Source organism: Gastrolobium bilobum, unplaced genomic scaffold (assembly GCF_033153095.1).
Source record: "Gastrolobium bilobum isolate Gb01-03AN ecotype WA unplaced genomic scaffold, APGP_CSIRO_Gbil_v1 utg647, whole genome shotgun sequence".
NCBI classification, from domain to species: domain Eukaryota; kingdom Viridiplantae; phylum Streptophyta; class Magnoliopsida; order Fabales; family Fabaceae; genus Gastrolobium; species Gastrolobium bilobum.
In genome coordinates this window covers 495,659-511,674 of record NW_026899122.1, presented here as the reverse complement: position 1 = coordinate 511,674, position 16,016 = coordinate 495,659, and the positions used below count along the sequence as shown (strand labels likewise).

At 36.0% G+C, this 16,016-nt stretch overlaps 3 protein-coding genes across 3 annotated transcripts; 2 read left to right on the top strand and 1 right to left on the bottom strand.

Annotated features, from left to right (window-relative positions):
* Positions 1-6,117: 6,117 nt before the first annotated feature.
* On the top strand, positions 6,118-9,194 carry LOC133287447 (uncharacterized). Its single transcript, XM_061485066.1, has 4 exons — positions 6,118-6,534; positions 6,649-6,825; positions 7,369-7,827; positions 7,953-9,194. Exons 1-4 carry the CDS (start codon positions 6,160-6,162, stop codon positions 8,841-8,843), a joined length of 1,902 nt encoding a protein of 633 aa, XP_061341050.1. The 5' UTR covers positions 6,118-6,159; the 3' UTR covers positions 8,844-9,194.
* Positions 9,195-10,275: 1,081 nt separating this feature from the next.
* LOC133287440 (uncharacterized) lies at positions 10,276-11,893 on the bottom strand. The gene is made up of 4 exons (XM_061485057.1): positions 11,635-11,893; positions 11,436-11,550; positions 11,177-11,291; positions 10,276-10,994 (listed from the first exon to the last, which is right to left on the bottom strand). The coding sequence occupies exons 1-4, from the start codon at positions 11,733-11,735 to the stop codon at positions 10,528-10,530; spliced, it is 798 nt and encodes a 265-aa protein (XP_061341041.1). The 5' UTR covers positions 11,736-11,893; the 3' UTR covers positions 10,276-10,527.
* A 1,833-nt stretch (positions 11,894-13,726) lies between these two features.
* LOC133287410 (glycosyltransferase BC10-like) lies at positions 13,727-14,875 on the top strand. Its single transcript, XM_061485010.1, has one exon. The coding sequence runs from the start codon at positions 13,727-13,729 to the stop codon at positions 14,873-14,875; it is 1,149 nt and encodes a 382-aa protein (XP_061340994.1).
* Positions 14,876-16,016: the final 1,141 nt, after the last annotated feature.

Below are 16,016 nucleotides of genomic sequence, written 5' to 3'. Positions count from 1 at the left end.
TCTTGTCAAAAATATGTAGAACTTATTTTAAAAACTTTTTCTAATTTTATTTGCTAGTATACTCTTCTACAATGACCTCAATTTTTAGCTTCCAATACTGAAGCAATTTGCAGAATAATAAATTAAAAGAATATGACATATGTTATTTTTAATGTAGTTGAATTTGAAAAATATGGATTCAATGTCATTAAGAGATATGTTTATGGGGATTCTGAGTTGCAATTTAAATTGACATAGTAATAACATGCATTTTTATTTATTTATGCTTCATGTTTTTTAGCTTATTTAATGAACCTTGTTTAATTCATTTTAGATGTGGAGAATATAATTGAATTTATATGTTCATATTTATATATATTTTTATAAATCTATATATATCCGGGTCAACCGGTCCGACCAGTGACCCACTGACCCAGTATCCAGTGGTGGAGCCAAGATTTTATTTTAGCCGGGGCCAAAAAAATTGACACATCAAATTATTAAAACATTTATCGTAATTACACAAATCTATTAGGAAAAAAATTTACCATGAATTCTAGCATACTTATCTAAAAAGCCATCGAGATGCTGCATAATTTCATAATTTATCAAGAGAGAGTGTATAAAGTCATAAAGACGATTCAAATATTTAAGGAAACATGAAAGACCAAAACACTCAAAGACACTCAACTCTAACAAGCATATCTTCACAAAATAAAATCAATCACGAGAAAAACTAGAAAAATTTCAGAAAAAAAAAGCCACCAATTTAAGAGCAAATACCATTAGGGTTTCTAACTTTGAGAGAATAGCAAGCAAATACGAAGACACTATTGGGATTTCCAACTCCACTCAGAATGTATTAGGCTATTAGCTGAGAAAGAGAGCATAGATGAGGCCGGATTTTAACTTTAGAAGGGCCAAATAATAATTACTAATAAAATTATATATAATAATAATTTAAAAAAAAAAAATCAGCAGGGGCCCAAGCCCCATCTAGCCACTGTCAGTATCCCGACCGGGTCGAGTCAGGTTTAATAACACTGCTGGTGACAATGTCGTTATTTAACACGAAGTAACTTTTATTGCATTTAAATTAATATTTATAACTAAACATACTAAAAAAAGGATGGAATGACTTTCGTTCCGCATTGAAAAATGAATGAGATAGAAACGAAATTTCGCCCCATCACAGATCTCAGCTAACAGTTACCATTGCTTTCTGAATGAAATTTGAAGTGAAACGTTCAAGATAAATTACTATTGCTCAAGCATTCTTCGGTGATGGACGGAGTGTCACTGTCATGGAGAAAAAGAATATAGTACAGCTATTTTGACAGCAAGATGGAAGGAAAAATACATATTATAATAGAGACAGAGAAGTGAAGCATTCGAATGGTGTCTCTTGTTATGCATGAAGGCCAGGGGAATGACCCTTATATAATTAACAATACATGTATCGTATTTCTATCCTGTCATAATGAGGTCAAAACGTATCGTTAGCTCTTCGGTTTACCAAGTTTCAAACCTAACCCCATTCTAATGTTAGCCCAACATGTCCAATTGAATGCTACTACACTGTTATTGCTCAAAAGGTTTAACATGAATAACAATTTACCATTTGCCTCGGACAATATTATATTAAGTATTAACATTGCTTAAACATAACCATCATAATTTGTTATGATGATACGTGTGTGTAATTACAAGTTAGTAGCATTCTTAATGTTTATTGGGTACTACTGTGACTGTGACAAACTCTAGTTCAATTTTTTAATGTGACTGTAAGTCGTCATCATACGTTGCTGTTGTCATGGTGTGGACTGGTTATCAAATATCGTCCGGTGATTAGTAAAGTATATGGGTCCATTTGCAGCTTACAGCCCAAACTAAGCCGAGAGACAAAAGAAGTTTTGGTGAACCCGACCCAAAGGCCGAAACAGACAAACAAAATTTTCACATAATAAAAGAAAATGAAATAATAGCTCATCAATGACATAGACATTTTATTAAAACAATCTTATTCCATCAAAGTGACTTTCCTTATTTTAGTTTAGTCTCTTCCTCCCATGCTAATGTAAATTATAAATAAAAAAAACACAAATATCTCAAAAAAATTATAATTATATTATAAAAGAAGAAAAAATATAGGAGCCAATTTAAGGCGCTGGTGAGGTTCAAGCACGAAAGAAGAGTGAGTGCTAGCAAGGGTTACGTGTCAGATTTTAAGGTAAAGGTTGAGGTGTTGGATCCTCACCAATCACCACCCATTCATCTAGCAAATGGTTGACTGCCAAATCATCCATGCCCAATAAGCTGCTGCCACATCAATTGTACCAAGTAGAGGTGAAACTGGGGAGCCGATCTAAGGGGGGGCGACGGCTCGGCCTACGTCAGGTCAGACCTAACTTAGTATACTTCGTAAAACATGCTGGACTTGGACTTTGAAAAAGCTTGTTTAATAAAAAGGTCGTAGGCCCACTTTCATAAGGCCTGACCTATAAGCCTACAAGTCGGCCTATATTGTACTATTTATTTCAAATAAAATAAAATATGATAAATATAAGAAAAAATAAAAGATATAAATTTAATCAATTACAATTATTTATAACTTAATTATATTCAATTATATTTTAATAGAAATCTGATTTTATTTCTTATATAGGAAGAATCAACATCTCAACATGTTAAATTGTGTATATGAATATATTAAAAGATTTTTTAGAGAGGTTATACTTACTACAAGCATTATGATATGTTTGTTGGATTCATGTACTTATTTTAATTTACATAGCATGATTTTGTTTGTTGAATCTGAAATATAAGTTATTTAGTTTGAGCATTTTGCTTTTGAAAGTGACTTAAATGCAGATTGTATGAGTTTTGTTGTAATTCATGATTCTGTTTGGACGTTGAAATTATGATTTCTGGTTTAGTAGCGGAATTTGAGTATTTTGTAAAGTTGATTCATGATTCTACTTGGAAGTTAAAAATTAACAGGATAACGGGCTAGGCCAGACCATTCACTTTTTAATAAACAGGCCAAGTCAGGCTAACAGTTAGACTCATACTAGGCTTGGGCCAGGTCAAATTAAAATTTTTTGACGTAGGCTTGGACTTTTCGGAGCAAAGCTTGATCCAGCCCAGCCCACTTTCAACCCTTGTACCAAGTATGAACGACAATATAAATTCACACTTCCGACCGCCGAACCCGATTGTTTCATTCACACTATTTCAGTCCAGAAAGTTCCTTTTAGACATATGCCCTCTTTTTCTTTTTCTTTTTCTTAGTTTGATTAACCTTTGGCTCTAAGAAAATGAATAATCATATTTAAACTATATTAAAAATAACCCCACCTAAACTTTGAATCACAAAAAAATAAAAAAATTATGTAATATACAAATTTGGTGTAAATTTATTTACTCCAAGTGAAAGACTTTAATTTTATCAATAAACGATTTTGAGTTATTATGAAAAAAAGCTTGATTACCATTTAAACTATTTCGTATAACTTTTTTTAAATTTTTTTTATGGTTTTTCAAAATCATTTTTTAAAATTTTGAAAAAAAAATATAATTTTATTTTTAAATGTTTTTTCCCATTTTGAAAAAACATCTTATTATTATAAAAAAATGTTAAACGTATTTTAAAAAATATTATTTCCTATAAAAAAACAATAGAGTTTTTACTAAAGTGATTAAGAGACTGTTTTTACCCCACACACACACAAAAAAGTGATTAAGAGACTACTGATGTAATATGTTCTTTTTTTTTTTGTGTATATGTGATATAAATAAATACCAACTTTTATAGTAAATTTGATGCACTTACAGTTAACCCATTGTACATGGTCCAACCATTGATTGAAGAAGTTCGTATTCAACTAGAGTTGTGACTAGGGTTGGCAAAACGGGCCAACCCGGCTTGACCCGGCCCAACCCGCATTCAGCCCGAAAAAAAGGGTCGGGTCGGGTTGGCTCGAAAAAAAAAACGAGCCAGAAAACTCAACCCGGCTCGACCCGAGCCGGGTTAGGGTTGGCTCGCGGGTTGGCTCGATAATCAGCTCGCGGGTTGGCTCGTAAAAAAGCTCACGGGTTGGCTCAAAAAAAGCTCGCGAGTTAGCTCGAAATGATGCTAGTGGGTTGGCTCAAAAATTTTAATTTTTGTGGTTTGTTCTCCTGTATAAAATTATTGTATTTTGCAGTCCAACTACAAGTAGAGTAGTTTACAAATTCCAAAAACATTAAATGAAACACAAACCACTCCACGAATCACAGGAGTCAGTTATCATGATTTTTTTTTTTTTTTTGGAGTTACCCAACCCTAATTATCTCTTTGAGACGAGTTGGCTCCCTCCGGTATCCTCACGAGCTTCGACTCTTTGAGCCGGCTATGGGACTAATCCGGAGTGCGGGGGAACAGTGATGGCTAAAGGTTCAGCCCCCTCCCCAAGAATGCATTCAGCGAGAATCTTATCATGATTTTCTGAATTACTCTAACTCACGATAACCATAAAACATATATAAAGCCAAAAAGTAAAAAATAAAAGAAATCCATTATATATTTCAACGATAAGCATCTAGAATCAAAAGCCAATCATGAAAAAAAGGACCTGCAAAAGCGACCAATACAGTAAAGTCCATCAGTGAAGAATCCATCAGTAAAGTCCATTGTATTTTATTAATAAAAAAAAAAAAGATTAACCCGCGAGCTGACTCGTTCAACCCGCGAGCTGGCTCGTTTGAGCTCGGGTTGGCTCGGGTCGGGCTAAATCGAGCTGGCAGCTCATTTTTGCCAACCCAACCCGGCTCGTTTTATGCGGGTTACGAGCCAACCCGACGGGTTGGCTCATTTTTGCCACCCCTAGTTGTGACCTAATAAAAATGACCCAATTGTTAAAAGAGGCAATGATTTGAAATACCACAAATTACAATCGAATCCAAGTCCCAATAAAGCAAACAGATATGATTGTGATTTGTTTGGGAAGAAAAAGAAAACAATATATTTGGAATGATTTGAGATTAAAGATTTAGAATGTATTTTGAGTTATTTATTTGTAATTTTTTATTCATTTTTTAGATGTTAATTACTTTTATTTATTTTAGGAAGTTTTATTATTTTTAGAATTTTAGATTTTTGAATTTTGAATCAATAATTTTAGGAAGTTTTATTATTTTTAGAATTTTAGATTTTTGAATCAATAAATAAAAGTAATTAACATCTAAAAATCTAAAAATAATAAAACTTCCTAAAATTATTGATTCAAAATTCAAAAATCTAAAATTCTAAAAATAATAAAACTTCCTAAAATAAATAAAAGTAATTAACATCTAAAAAATAATTCAAAATAAATAATTCAAAATACATCTCAAATCTTTAATCTCAAATCATTCCAAATATGTTATTTTCCTTTTCTTCCCAAACAAATCACAATCACATCTATTTGCTTTATTGGGACTTGGATTCGATTGTAATTTGTTATATTTCAAATCATTGCCTCTTTCAACGATTGGGCCATTTTTATTAGGCCACAACTCTAGTTGAATACGAACTTCTTCAATCAATGATTGGACCATGTACAATGCATCAAAATTCTTATCAATATTTGATTTTCCTTACAATTCACTATATATTATCATTATGCTAATTTTTGGATAAAGATTATTTTGTGATTTAAAAGTTAATTTAATTAATGAAATTTCTATTTTTTTTAAAAAAATTATTAAATTTAATAAATGTAAAAAAAAAACAAAAACAAAAATAATATCAGCAAGCGTGTGCGTTTTGCGTGTCGTGATAAATCGTGTAGACATTAGCGTCCTCGTACACGGAAGGAAGTAGATATTCTCATGTGAAAAAGTCATCATCTTATTTGATCACAATCACTCATTAATTGATTGATTGATTGATTGGTGATCAGGTAAGACAGAAAAAAAATAAATATAATTTTTAAATAAGTTACTCTGATGGAATAATATTACCAGTTTTCTACATCCAAATTAAGATTCATTGGAACCGTTTGTCTATTCCTAATGTATTCTGTTCTATAAAATCCGTCGCTTCTTCATCTGAACAAACATGATACTGAGCTAACAACAAGAAGAAGGAGATTGTACTAAAAATAAGGAAAAAACAAGAAGAAGAAGAAGAAGAAGTAACAAAGGAGATCGATCACGAAGATGAAGTGCTGGACAACAAGTTTGTCGGGGCAGAAAAACAAACACGCAGTGAAATTGAGCCAACTGAAGCTCGAATTAGGACTCTTCGGAGCGAGGGTGGGTGCCTCAAACAACAGGGTGGTTATTGAGATAACAGGGATAGCTAGAAAGAAAGAGAAACCTTGTTCTTCTTCTACATGTTCAAACCCAACAACACCTTTCTCATCACTTGTTCCCTTTCATCGTTCCCCAAAAGGAAAATGCAGTCACACCACCTCCAGTCATAGATTCCTATGTACCAAAGCGCCTTCTCTCGTATGGGACGATCGCGACCTATGTGGTTTTCATCTCCCCCTCAAAGATGGTTTCTGCGACATCACGTTTCATGTCTTCTATGTAACAACTTCTTTTTCCCTTTCAAACTCTCTCTACTGTTTTTTTTTTTTTCAATTTTCAATTTTTTTATTATTATTATTTGTTAATGAAATTTGACTGAAAATAAAAACGCAGGGAGAGGGTGCTGCAGGAGAATCCAAAGGTAAAATGACGGTGGCCGGAAAAGTTTCCATGAGCATTGCCATGGCGGAGTTGCTGACGAAGACGGACTCCGATTCTCATCATCCATTTCAAAGAAGACTTCCAATCAAATTGAAGGTCAATGGTTTATTCATCGAAGCTACCCTTTCGGTATGTTTTTTCCTTTTTTTTTTTTAAGTAATTATTATATATCTTAATCGCTCATTATTGGTCAAACCCATTTCATAAGCACATCCAGCAAAAATGCATGGAAAGCAATTATACTATAACAGTTTCTTACCTATTTCATTGAATTTTCTATGTATATATGGATACAAGCTCAAAAAATAACAAAATATTAGTTATGTCCTATATTGTTGTATTGTATCAACTCATTCATCACATAGTTAGTGTCTGTAGGTCCATCATCATTTTCTCTGTCAGTTCATTTCCCAAATAATGTTATTTGACCGTGATTATAGAAGGACTTGTCTTTTCTTTTTGCTCTTTTTTAATCATTCGTAGGTAAATTATATTCTTGAGAAATCATAACAACAAATTATTATTTTGTCAAATATTTATTATTATTATTAAGTGAAATTTCACGTAAATTTCATTAAACAACTTGATAGAGTTCACTTTCTCTTGGATCTTTTCATTGTAATTAAGGTGGAAATTATTAGCACGATTACGATGAGTAATACTTTTGAACAGGTCTCTGGGAGGTTATTGAAGCTGAGGAATTCTCATGATGATGATTCGCCAGGACACTTTGAAAGCTTGGTCCAGTCACAGAAAAAACACGGGATTATAGGGAGAGTAAAGAAGTATTTGGCGAGCTTGACGAAGAAAAATAATGACAAGTTTGACCATGCGGAACAACCGAGTCCTTATGAATCGGATGGCTCTCCCGTATTTGACTCAGATGACTCGTCGAATGAGTCAACAACAAGCAGTGGTAGTGGCAGTGGCGGGTACGGTAGAAATCACAACGCAGGGTTAAGACTTACAATCGGGTCTGAGAGGTTTACGAGCTCAGGGACAAAGACCCGTTTGGACACAGTGCAAAAGAATTGGTCACAGTTGCCATTGAATAGAAGCTTCAAGGGATGGAACTTTAAGACAGACACAAGCAAACAAGAAACCTTAACCACTCATTCAGGTCCTTCCGCGGTATGTAACTTCATCCTATTTTTTTAACACCCCTTAATTATGTTTGTATTGAATTGCAATGAGCCAACAAAAGGTCAATTTTTTTTAGATGGACTAACAAATGGTCGTTGTCAACCTTTTTGCAGAAATCAGATGAACTTTCTCTACATTTATACCTTCAAGGAGGTGCAAGTAACTGGGAAATCAAGAAAATTTCAAGCAGAGATGGGCGAGCAAAGCTCAAAACCAATGTTTTTTTCGCTTCCTTTGACCAACTGAGTGAGCAAGCCTGTGGTGAGGGTGCGTGCACGGTCTTAGCTTCTGTCACAGCACACTGGCTCCATTCCAACCATGATATGCCAACAAGAGCACAATTTGACAGCCTCATCAGACAAGGTTCATTTGAATGGAGAAGGCTGTGCAACATTGACTGCTACTCGAAGCTGTTCCCAGATAAACATTTTGATCTGGAGACGATCATAGAAGCCAATCTGAGACCTCTCATTGTTCTGCCTCAGAAATCATACACGGGGTTTTTCTCCCCTGAGAAGTTCCATTGCTTGAAAGGAGCTATGTCCTTTGATGAGATTTGGGATGAGATAAACGGCAAGGTTGTTGATTCCGAGCCAAGAATTTACATAGTAAGTTGGAACGATCATTTCTTTGTTCTGAAGCTAGAAGCAGATGCTTACTATATCATTGACTCGTTGGGTGAGAGACTTTTTGAGGGGTGCCAACAGGCATTCATATTAAAGTTTGATGATTCGAGTGTTATGTATGCCCCTTCAAAGGGTGCAAAAAGTAATGAAAGCCTTGAGATAATTTGCCGTGGAAAAGAGTGCTGTAAAGAGTTTATCAAACGCTTTCTCGCTGCCATACCACTTAGGCAACTAGAGAAGGAGGAGAAGAAATGGAATGTTTCAAGTCCCTATCTTCATCGGCAATTGCAGATTGACTTCCATTATAGTTCTTCATCATCCTCGTCCACTTCAGCTTCTTCTTCTCTGTTGTCTATCTTAACAAGTGGATCTTTATAAGTCTAATTACCTAGCCAAGCATTAGTTTCTCGGTCTTGTGGACTAGGAAGACATTCACCACGGCCTTGTGACCCAATCAGCTAGCATGTGCTAAATCTTTGAAGACCCTGGCCTTGTAGCTGTAGGATGCTTTTAAACCTTGCGTGTTTCAAAATGTCTCCTGTCGCATGCTAGGTAGACATCATGGACCATATTTAAAATTGAGTCTCGACTACAAAATGGTGGCAGGAATGTTTTCTGCTTGGTTGACCTTGAGCAAATTAAGAAACTCGGTTTTGGCAACTTTTAAGCCTTTAAAAACCATGCTATTTTACTCAAATTGAAGATCAAGAACAATATGTAAGCATTATTAATTCATAGAAAAACCATCCCTTCAAGATTGATCCCTAGTAGGGCTACATACCTGATACAGTGGATTTGAATGAATAATGAAAGGAAGTGTAAGTTTAGATGCACTTGTTATTAATTGTCCAATGATATTTACTCTTTTCTTTTTCTTTTTTTCAATCCAATTTTTCTCTATCCAACCCTGGAGTGAAAGGAAGAAAGAAAAAGTAAAAGCGAGGAGAGTTAGTCCTCGTTGAATTCAATCTCTGAATCTCTCGTTCTTTTTTTATTTCTTTCTTTCTCGGTATTTTATCAAGGTCCTCTAAGTTAGTCTCTTCATGTATCTATTTTACATACAATTCAAGAGGACCAAACCAACTGATACACAAATGTACAAAAAAGAGTAATGGAAAATAGCCTGGTAAGAGATTAGTATATTATAGACTTAAGGGGGAAATGAATTAATGATGGTACACATCAGGTGTATTAATATTTATGTTGAATGATCAAAGCTCAACTTTTTAAACTGAATATTTATATATATTAAGTGATTATTTATGTTGAAAATATCTTCTTCGCTTCTTAATTTTACTTATATTTTGTTTTTGTCTAACAACTTCATGTTAGTTTCATTTCTATCGTATTCATGAATCCGAGTCATTTAACATTTAGTTTATATTTTAACCGGTAAACGTACCACAAATTCAAAGTCCAATTACGTCCAAACTACCAAAAAAATTATTTAATTATAGCATGAGTGGTCTATTTAGGTACATATATTTATTCATACAAAATAAGTTAATTTGTCTTAAAAAAAAACTTCTACCAAGCATGGGAATATTGCCTAGTAGTCAGCCCAGAGAGTGATTCTGAGGGAAGCAGTAAGCCCTATAATTTACTTTCTCAACTTGTCCAACAGGCAACAGAATATGTCATGACTAGTTTCGGTAATGAGCAAGTGAAAATTCAAGTTATGATACCGAAATTGAATATTGGTACTTAAATTACTAAAAACTTAACAGTCATCAATACTACGAATCAACTAAGCAGAGTTAAAAAAATTCTTTAAAATATTAACTTCAGCATGATCAAATTAAAGAGCACCTTCATATAGTCAACCTCTAGTGTATACATAAAAATGCCTAGCCAGTTCAAGAAGCGTAGCAAAGCACAAATCTAGAAACCTGAATTTCTCAAGTTACTACACACTATTTGTGGCTGCAAACAAAAATGGGCCATCTTTATAAAATCCAGATTCAAACAATAAACTTGAAGCTCCATTTTGTTACCCTTCTGGGAGGTTCGAACAATTAACTTGTTTCTCACTTTAGTCTCCTGGACCTGTCCATTTTCAAAACTAGGGGCTGGTAAAGTGAGGGGGGCCTAACCTCAAAGATAGATCACATTTGTTTGCACAAGGATTCTCAGGATCCCCATTAGTAATCAACGATTGAGATTTCTGACTTGAAGGATTTACATTACGGGCAAGGAGATTCTGAGCACCACCTAGAATGGCAGGTCCAGAAGTGTTAGAAAGTGAGACTTTTAAACCATGTTGGCGTTGGATGTTGTTCCCATAATATAAGGGATAAACTGAAAGCAAATTTGATGGTTGTCGATGTTCCAAGCACTGCTTTTTACTAGATGAAGGTACAAACTCAGACACATATTGCGACTTTGTTTTATGATCCCTTCTATTACCGTTCTGCAATGAGTCATGAGAAACATTGAGATCCTCTTCAGTGCTGCGTCCCAGATAACATCTTGGACTGTCGCGTTGACTCCTTGAAGCTTTTCTTAGGGAGCAACCCAAACTCAGAGCAGCTGAATCATACCAAATGGAGAAATAAAATCACCCACAGAATCAAGTAATCTTTTTTTTTTTTTTTTTGTGTGGGAATGAACAAAAGTTGCAACCTTTGTTATTTGTCCATTTTTTGTTATTAACCAAGAGCAGCTATGCAAACCTAAACAGTAATGTTGCAATATGATGTGATAATTGATACCTTCAATGCAAGGCTGCAAATACTCTCCAGTTTCATCATGCTCATCACGTCGAATTATTGTATCAATTGCATCATTTGCTCTGTCCAAAAGTGTTGTAAGGTCCATGTATTCAGCCTACCCAAGAATAAATATGCAAAAATGACAAAGGATTATGTTTCTGTGATTCTAGGATTCACCAGTAAAATGTTTTTTTTTTTGTCCATATATAACAGAAAATAGTTGAGTATATTAGTAGGAGAGCAAAAGGAACAAGGTTACCTCTGAATTTGCTTTAGAGTACATAATTTCTTCTGCCCTGAGCACAACAACAGGGAGCTTCTCTTGGTACTCTTTATTCTTCTTAGTAGAAGAGCCATGTATCTCATTGACAATCCTATACAACACAATAAGAACCAAAGATTTAATGGGAAAATGATTAGAAACACAAGTAAATTGATGAGAGAGGAAAAGGGTATACCTGAAAATTTCTTGAATGAGAGTTCCTCTGATGGGATGGTGTCTTTCACTGTGCCAAGCTCTTCTCACACAATCATACGGCCTCGGGCCTGGCCTAGTCATTCTGGGGACTTATTGGAGAGGAACAGTGTGCTCTCTTTCATAAAGAGAAAACAAACCCCAAACACCAAAACGTGCCAGAGATTTTGGGTAAGGGTAACTTGTGCTTTAGATTTTGCTATTTTGTTGCTCTGAGCACAACAGTGTACGATCTAATCTAAATGGCTTTTTTATATTTTTATTTTTAACTGGAAAGCGTATAAAAAAGATGAATAGTTAAGAAAATAAAAAAGATGAAAATTGAAGAGTTTGGTTTTGATGTGTCCCCCACTCACCCACATGCCTGGCTTCATCCCCTAGCCCCAAGAGTCTTTTTCACCTTTTTTGGAGTCTTGGCCTTTTGTCTTCCTCTGTATCCAAAGTCATAGCCATTCATTTGCTGCGGATTTGACCTTTCATCATATCATCACTGTCGGTGACCCCTAAGCAACCCCAACCTCTACTCAAACCGTAACAGCATAAAGGAGAAGGGCCCTTCTTGTTTTCTAAAGATATCCCTTGAATCGGTGGAAAGAAATGAAACGTAACACAAATTATTTAAAACGAGTTTACTCCTCTTCATTATAAATTATTTAAAATAAAACAATAAAAAAAAATGAATTTAAGTCAATCAATTTTATCTTATTCTTTATTAATCTCATTTTTTTTTCCTTTTCTAATATTCTTATCATATTTTTAAAATAACAAAACAAAAAATTCCAACTATTTCATCATAAAATATTTAAATAATTATATAATAATTTTATTTTACTTATTTTCATTTCATCTCAAGTCTTCTTTTTTTTGGTTACATCTCAAGTCTTCCTTTTGATTCGCCTTTCATTGCATATTTAATGAAATCCAATGGAAGATGAACCTTCCCAGCTCCCAAGCTGCACTAGTACTAACAGTACCAGTAGTGAATTATCACTTATTGTGCTAGTCCATTGACTATATTTAAATTTAAAAATCAATAAAACATAACTGCATGAGAAGAAAATGTCTATTTTTTTTTTCACTAACTATCTTTGACTAGTGCACCTCAGCACTTTCTCCTCAGGATGGACATTAAATAGCAATGAGTGCACGATCATCAAGTTTTCTCTTGAAATAAGATCTGAAGATATTTGACACATTACTCAGTTTTGAAACCAATCTCACAAATTGATCAGGATTTTTTTTTTTTAAAGATTCCAATCGATTCGTTGCTTCGCAACTAATCCGATTTGGGATGAGTCCAGGATTAAAATTTTAAACCTCTTCCCAAAAATGATACTAGGAAGATTCAAACAGATGCTCTCACCCTAACTGCTTAGCTCCCATATGCCACAAGAAAAATCTTAATGCGGTACCAAAGAATGATAGGAAAATCTTAAAAACCCGAAACAAAAAGCACGTGTTTTGGTTTGATAACGTTATCCTGTCAGGCGCATGCAGAGCGATGAGATAGGCATGGTAGCCACGTGTCTAACTGGCATGCCACGGGACAAAAACTATTAATTAAAGTGTCTAAACTTCAAAATCCATGCTTGCACTTGCACTTGCATAAGTGAGAATAGTTCACTCAAAAATCAACGTCGATACCATCCGACGGCTGATATTCAGCCTTTTTTATTATTATTATAACATAAACAGCAAGTGATCAAGACGAAGACAAGGGTTTTGGTAACGTCAAATACATAGCGATAGCGAATATTTCCTCCGAAAAAAAGGGAAACAAAGACAAACATTGAACGCCGAAATTAAGGGATTACATTTTCAAATATTATTATTAATAAATAGCTTGTAATAGTGAGGAATCCACTAAATCAACCAACAAATCCAATGAAATGCAATGCAAAACTTAAAAAAATGTGATTTTTAGTACCTTCGCATATTATCTGCCATTAATTTAGCATTCTGTCTCATCATCCCAAGCTCCAATCCAAAAATAACCCACTTTGAAACTTCTCGTCTCCTCGACCACCATTCACAAAAAAAAAAAAAAAAAAAAATACACCATTGCTAAGCCGGCAATGCTATCACCTAACCCACTCTCTCTTCTATGTCCACTACTTCTATGCTTACCTCTGGCCATCGTATTCACCACTACCTATTCTTCCTCTTCCTCCTCCTCCGCCGCAAACGACCAAAACAACAACACCACCATTCCCAGCTCTCTCGTTCTCGAGAAACCAACCCCAAATCTGAAAAGCAGTTTCTTTGGCATGCGTAACCCCAAAAACAAATCAAAGGAATTGGATGACGATGAGGAAGCGCTGTTCCGTGCGGCTGCACATGCTAAGCGGAAAGCGACGTGGCCTAGAAAGATAGCGTTCATGTTCTTAACCACCACACCTCTCTCATTCGCACCCCTTTGGGAATCTTACTTCAACCAAACCCCCAAAAATCTCTTCAACATTTACATACACGCCGACCCCACATTCTCTTACCACCCCCCCTTCTCCGGCGTCTTCTCCGACCGTCTCATTCCTTCCAAACCCACCGCTAGATTCTCCCCCACTCTCACCTCCGCGGCGCGTCGTTTGCTCGCACGCGCCCTCATTCACGACCGTTCTAATTCCATTTTCGTCCTCCTCTCTTCATCTTGCATCCCCCTCCACTCCTTCAACTTCACCTACCGCACCCTCAGTAACTCCCACAAGAGCTTCATTGAAATCCTCAACAACGAGGACGGATCCTACGACCGTTGGGCGGCGCGTGGACCCCAAACCATGCTCCCGGAGGTGATGCTGGAGGACTTCCGCATTGGGTCCCAATTCTGGGCTCTGACACGTAAGCACGCGCGGCTCGTCGTCAGTGACCGAAAGCTTTGGCCCAAATTCAACCTCCCCTGCTTACGTTCGGAAACGTGCTACCCGGAGGAAAATTACTTCCCCACCCTCCTCAGTATGTGGGACCCAAAGGGATGCGTGCATGCCACGCTCACCCACGTCGATTGGACAGGTCGCGACGATGGACACCCTCGCACGTACGAGTCGTCCGAGGTGGTCCCCGAACTGATTCAGTCATTACGGAGGGATAGGCCTAGATACGGTAACGGTAACGGCGAGAACAACAGCAGACGGCGACGGCGTGATCCGTTTTTGTTCGCGCGGAAATTTTCCGCTGACTCTCTCCAACCGTTGATGAGGATTGCAGACGGCGTTATCTTTAGGGATTAGGTTGGGACCGAAGAATAACGGCAATGTCATCGGCTGTAAATTTTGCTATGTTGATGGGCAAAATGAGAGTGCCACTGCGATCGGATATTTCATATTTGGACTCGTTTGAGATGACGAGGCCCACTGGCCCATTGCGTGATGGAATGAGTCATGGGTGGAACGTGGAGATTGGTGTTTCAGCATGGACAGTGTGTTGGGCTGTGGGTGTATTAAAGGATTTAATCGAATAAGCTCAACCTAAGAGTTCACCAAAATTGGTAATTTATGTACCAACAAAACAACAACCTATTACCAAACCAAACTAAATGTACATAGGGATGGGGCATGTTGTTTCGAGTTTCGCGGGCGATTGCGACGTAAAACCTCTGTACTAATTACAAACAACAAAGGCAATTTTTCTAATTTCTGTTGTTTTCCTATTCACCTCCAAATTTGGAGACTTTTTTCCTGAGGATTTCCTTTATTTATTTTTTAAAAAATTAAAAATCCATATAAATACTAGTTCGCAATTGTAACCCATGCTGATATTTTGTAGTTTTATTCGAACTGCGCATCTTTATGCTTTAATTAAATGAAACAAAAATATAAATCGATTATTTCTTCAAATATTTTAGACAATGCATTTTTTTCTGCCTTTTTGTTTAAAAATTTAAAAATAAACACAGAAATTGACCTGTACGAGCAATGCCCTTTCGAAGCCCACACACCTGTTTTAGATGGGCCATTATACTGTTTTGTATAAGCCCACATGTGGTCCAAAACGAGTTTGTAGCACCCAAAAAGGGTAGCAGCTGGAACTTAGTACTATTGTTGGGTAATAGACTAATTTTAGAATTTAATCTACACAAAGCCCAGTCCTCTTACTTTTCCATGCTTGGCAGCTTCAAGCGTAACAATTGCTATTAAAATGAACCATTCCCCACCCAACTAGGTTAGGAATACTTTGCTACGCGATGCAATGGGTGTAGCTACCCATTGGGGCGTGGATCGGGTGTGACGGTTGAGGTTTCTTTTTGGTACAATACGGTTGAGGTATTTTTAGACCCGATTCATTCATCAAAATAGTGGGCCAGATTTGGTTGAACCTGTGGATCTGAAGTACATAGAAAGTATTCTCTTAAAAAAATATATCAAAATACGA

Bases quoted from the DNA above. Each gene is read 5' to 3' on its own strand.
- LOC133287447 (XM_061485066.1), top strand. From the start codon at position 6,160: ATGAAGTGCTGGACAACAAGTTTGTCGGGGCAGAAAAACAAACACGCA. The intron at 6,535-6,648 runs GTAACAACTTCT...ATAAAAACGCAG, and splicing joins TCACGTTTCATGTCTTCTAT to GGAGAGGGTGCTGCAGGAGA. The intron at 7,828-7,952 runs GTATGTAACTTC...ACCTTTTTGCAG, and splicing joins CTCATTCAGGTCCTTCCGCG to AAATCAGATGAACTTTCTCT.
- LOC133287440 (XM_061485057.1), bottom strand. From the start codon at position 11,735: ATGACTAGGCCAGGCCCGAGGCCGTATGATTGTGTGAGAAGAGCTTGG. The intron at 11,551-11,634 runs GTATACCCTTTT...TGTGTTGTATAG, and splicing joins CTCATTCAAGAAATTTTCAG to GATTGTCAATGAGATACATG. The intron at 11,292-11,435 runs GTAACCTTGTTC...ATTCTTGGGTAG, and splicing joins ACTCTAAAGCAAATTCAGAG to GCTGAATACATGGACCTTAC.
- LOC133287410 (XM_061485010.1), top strand. From the start codon at position 13,727: ATGCTATCACCTAACCCACTCTCTCTTCTATGTCCACTACTTCTATGC.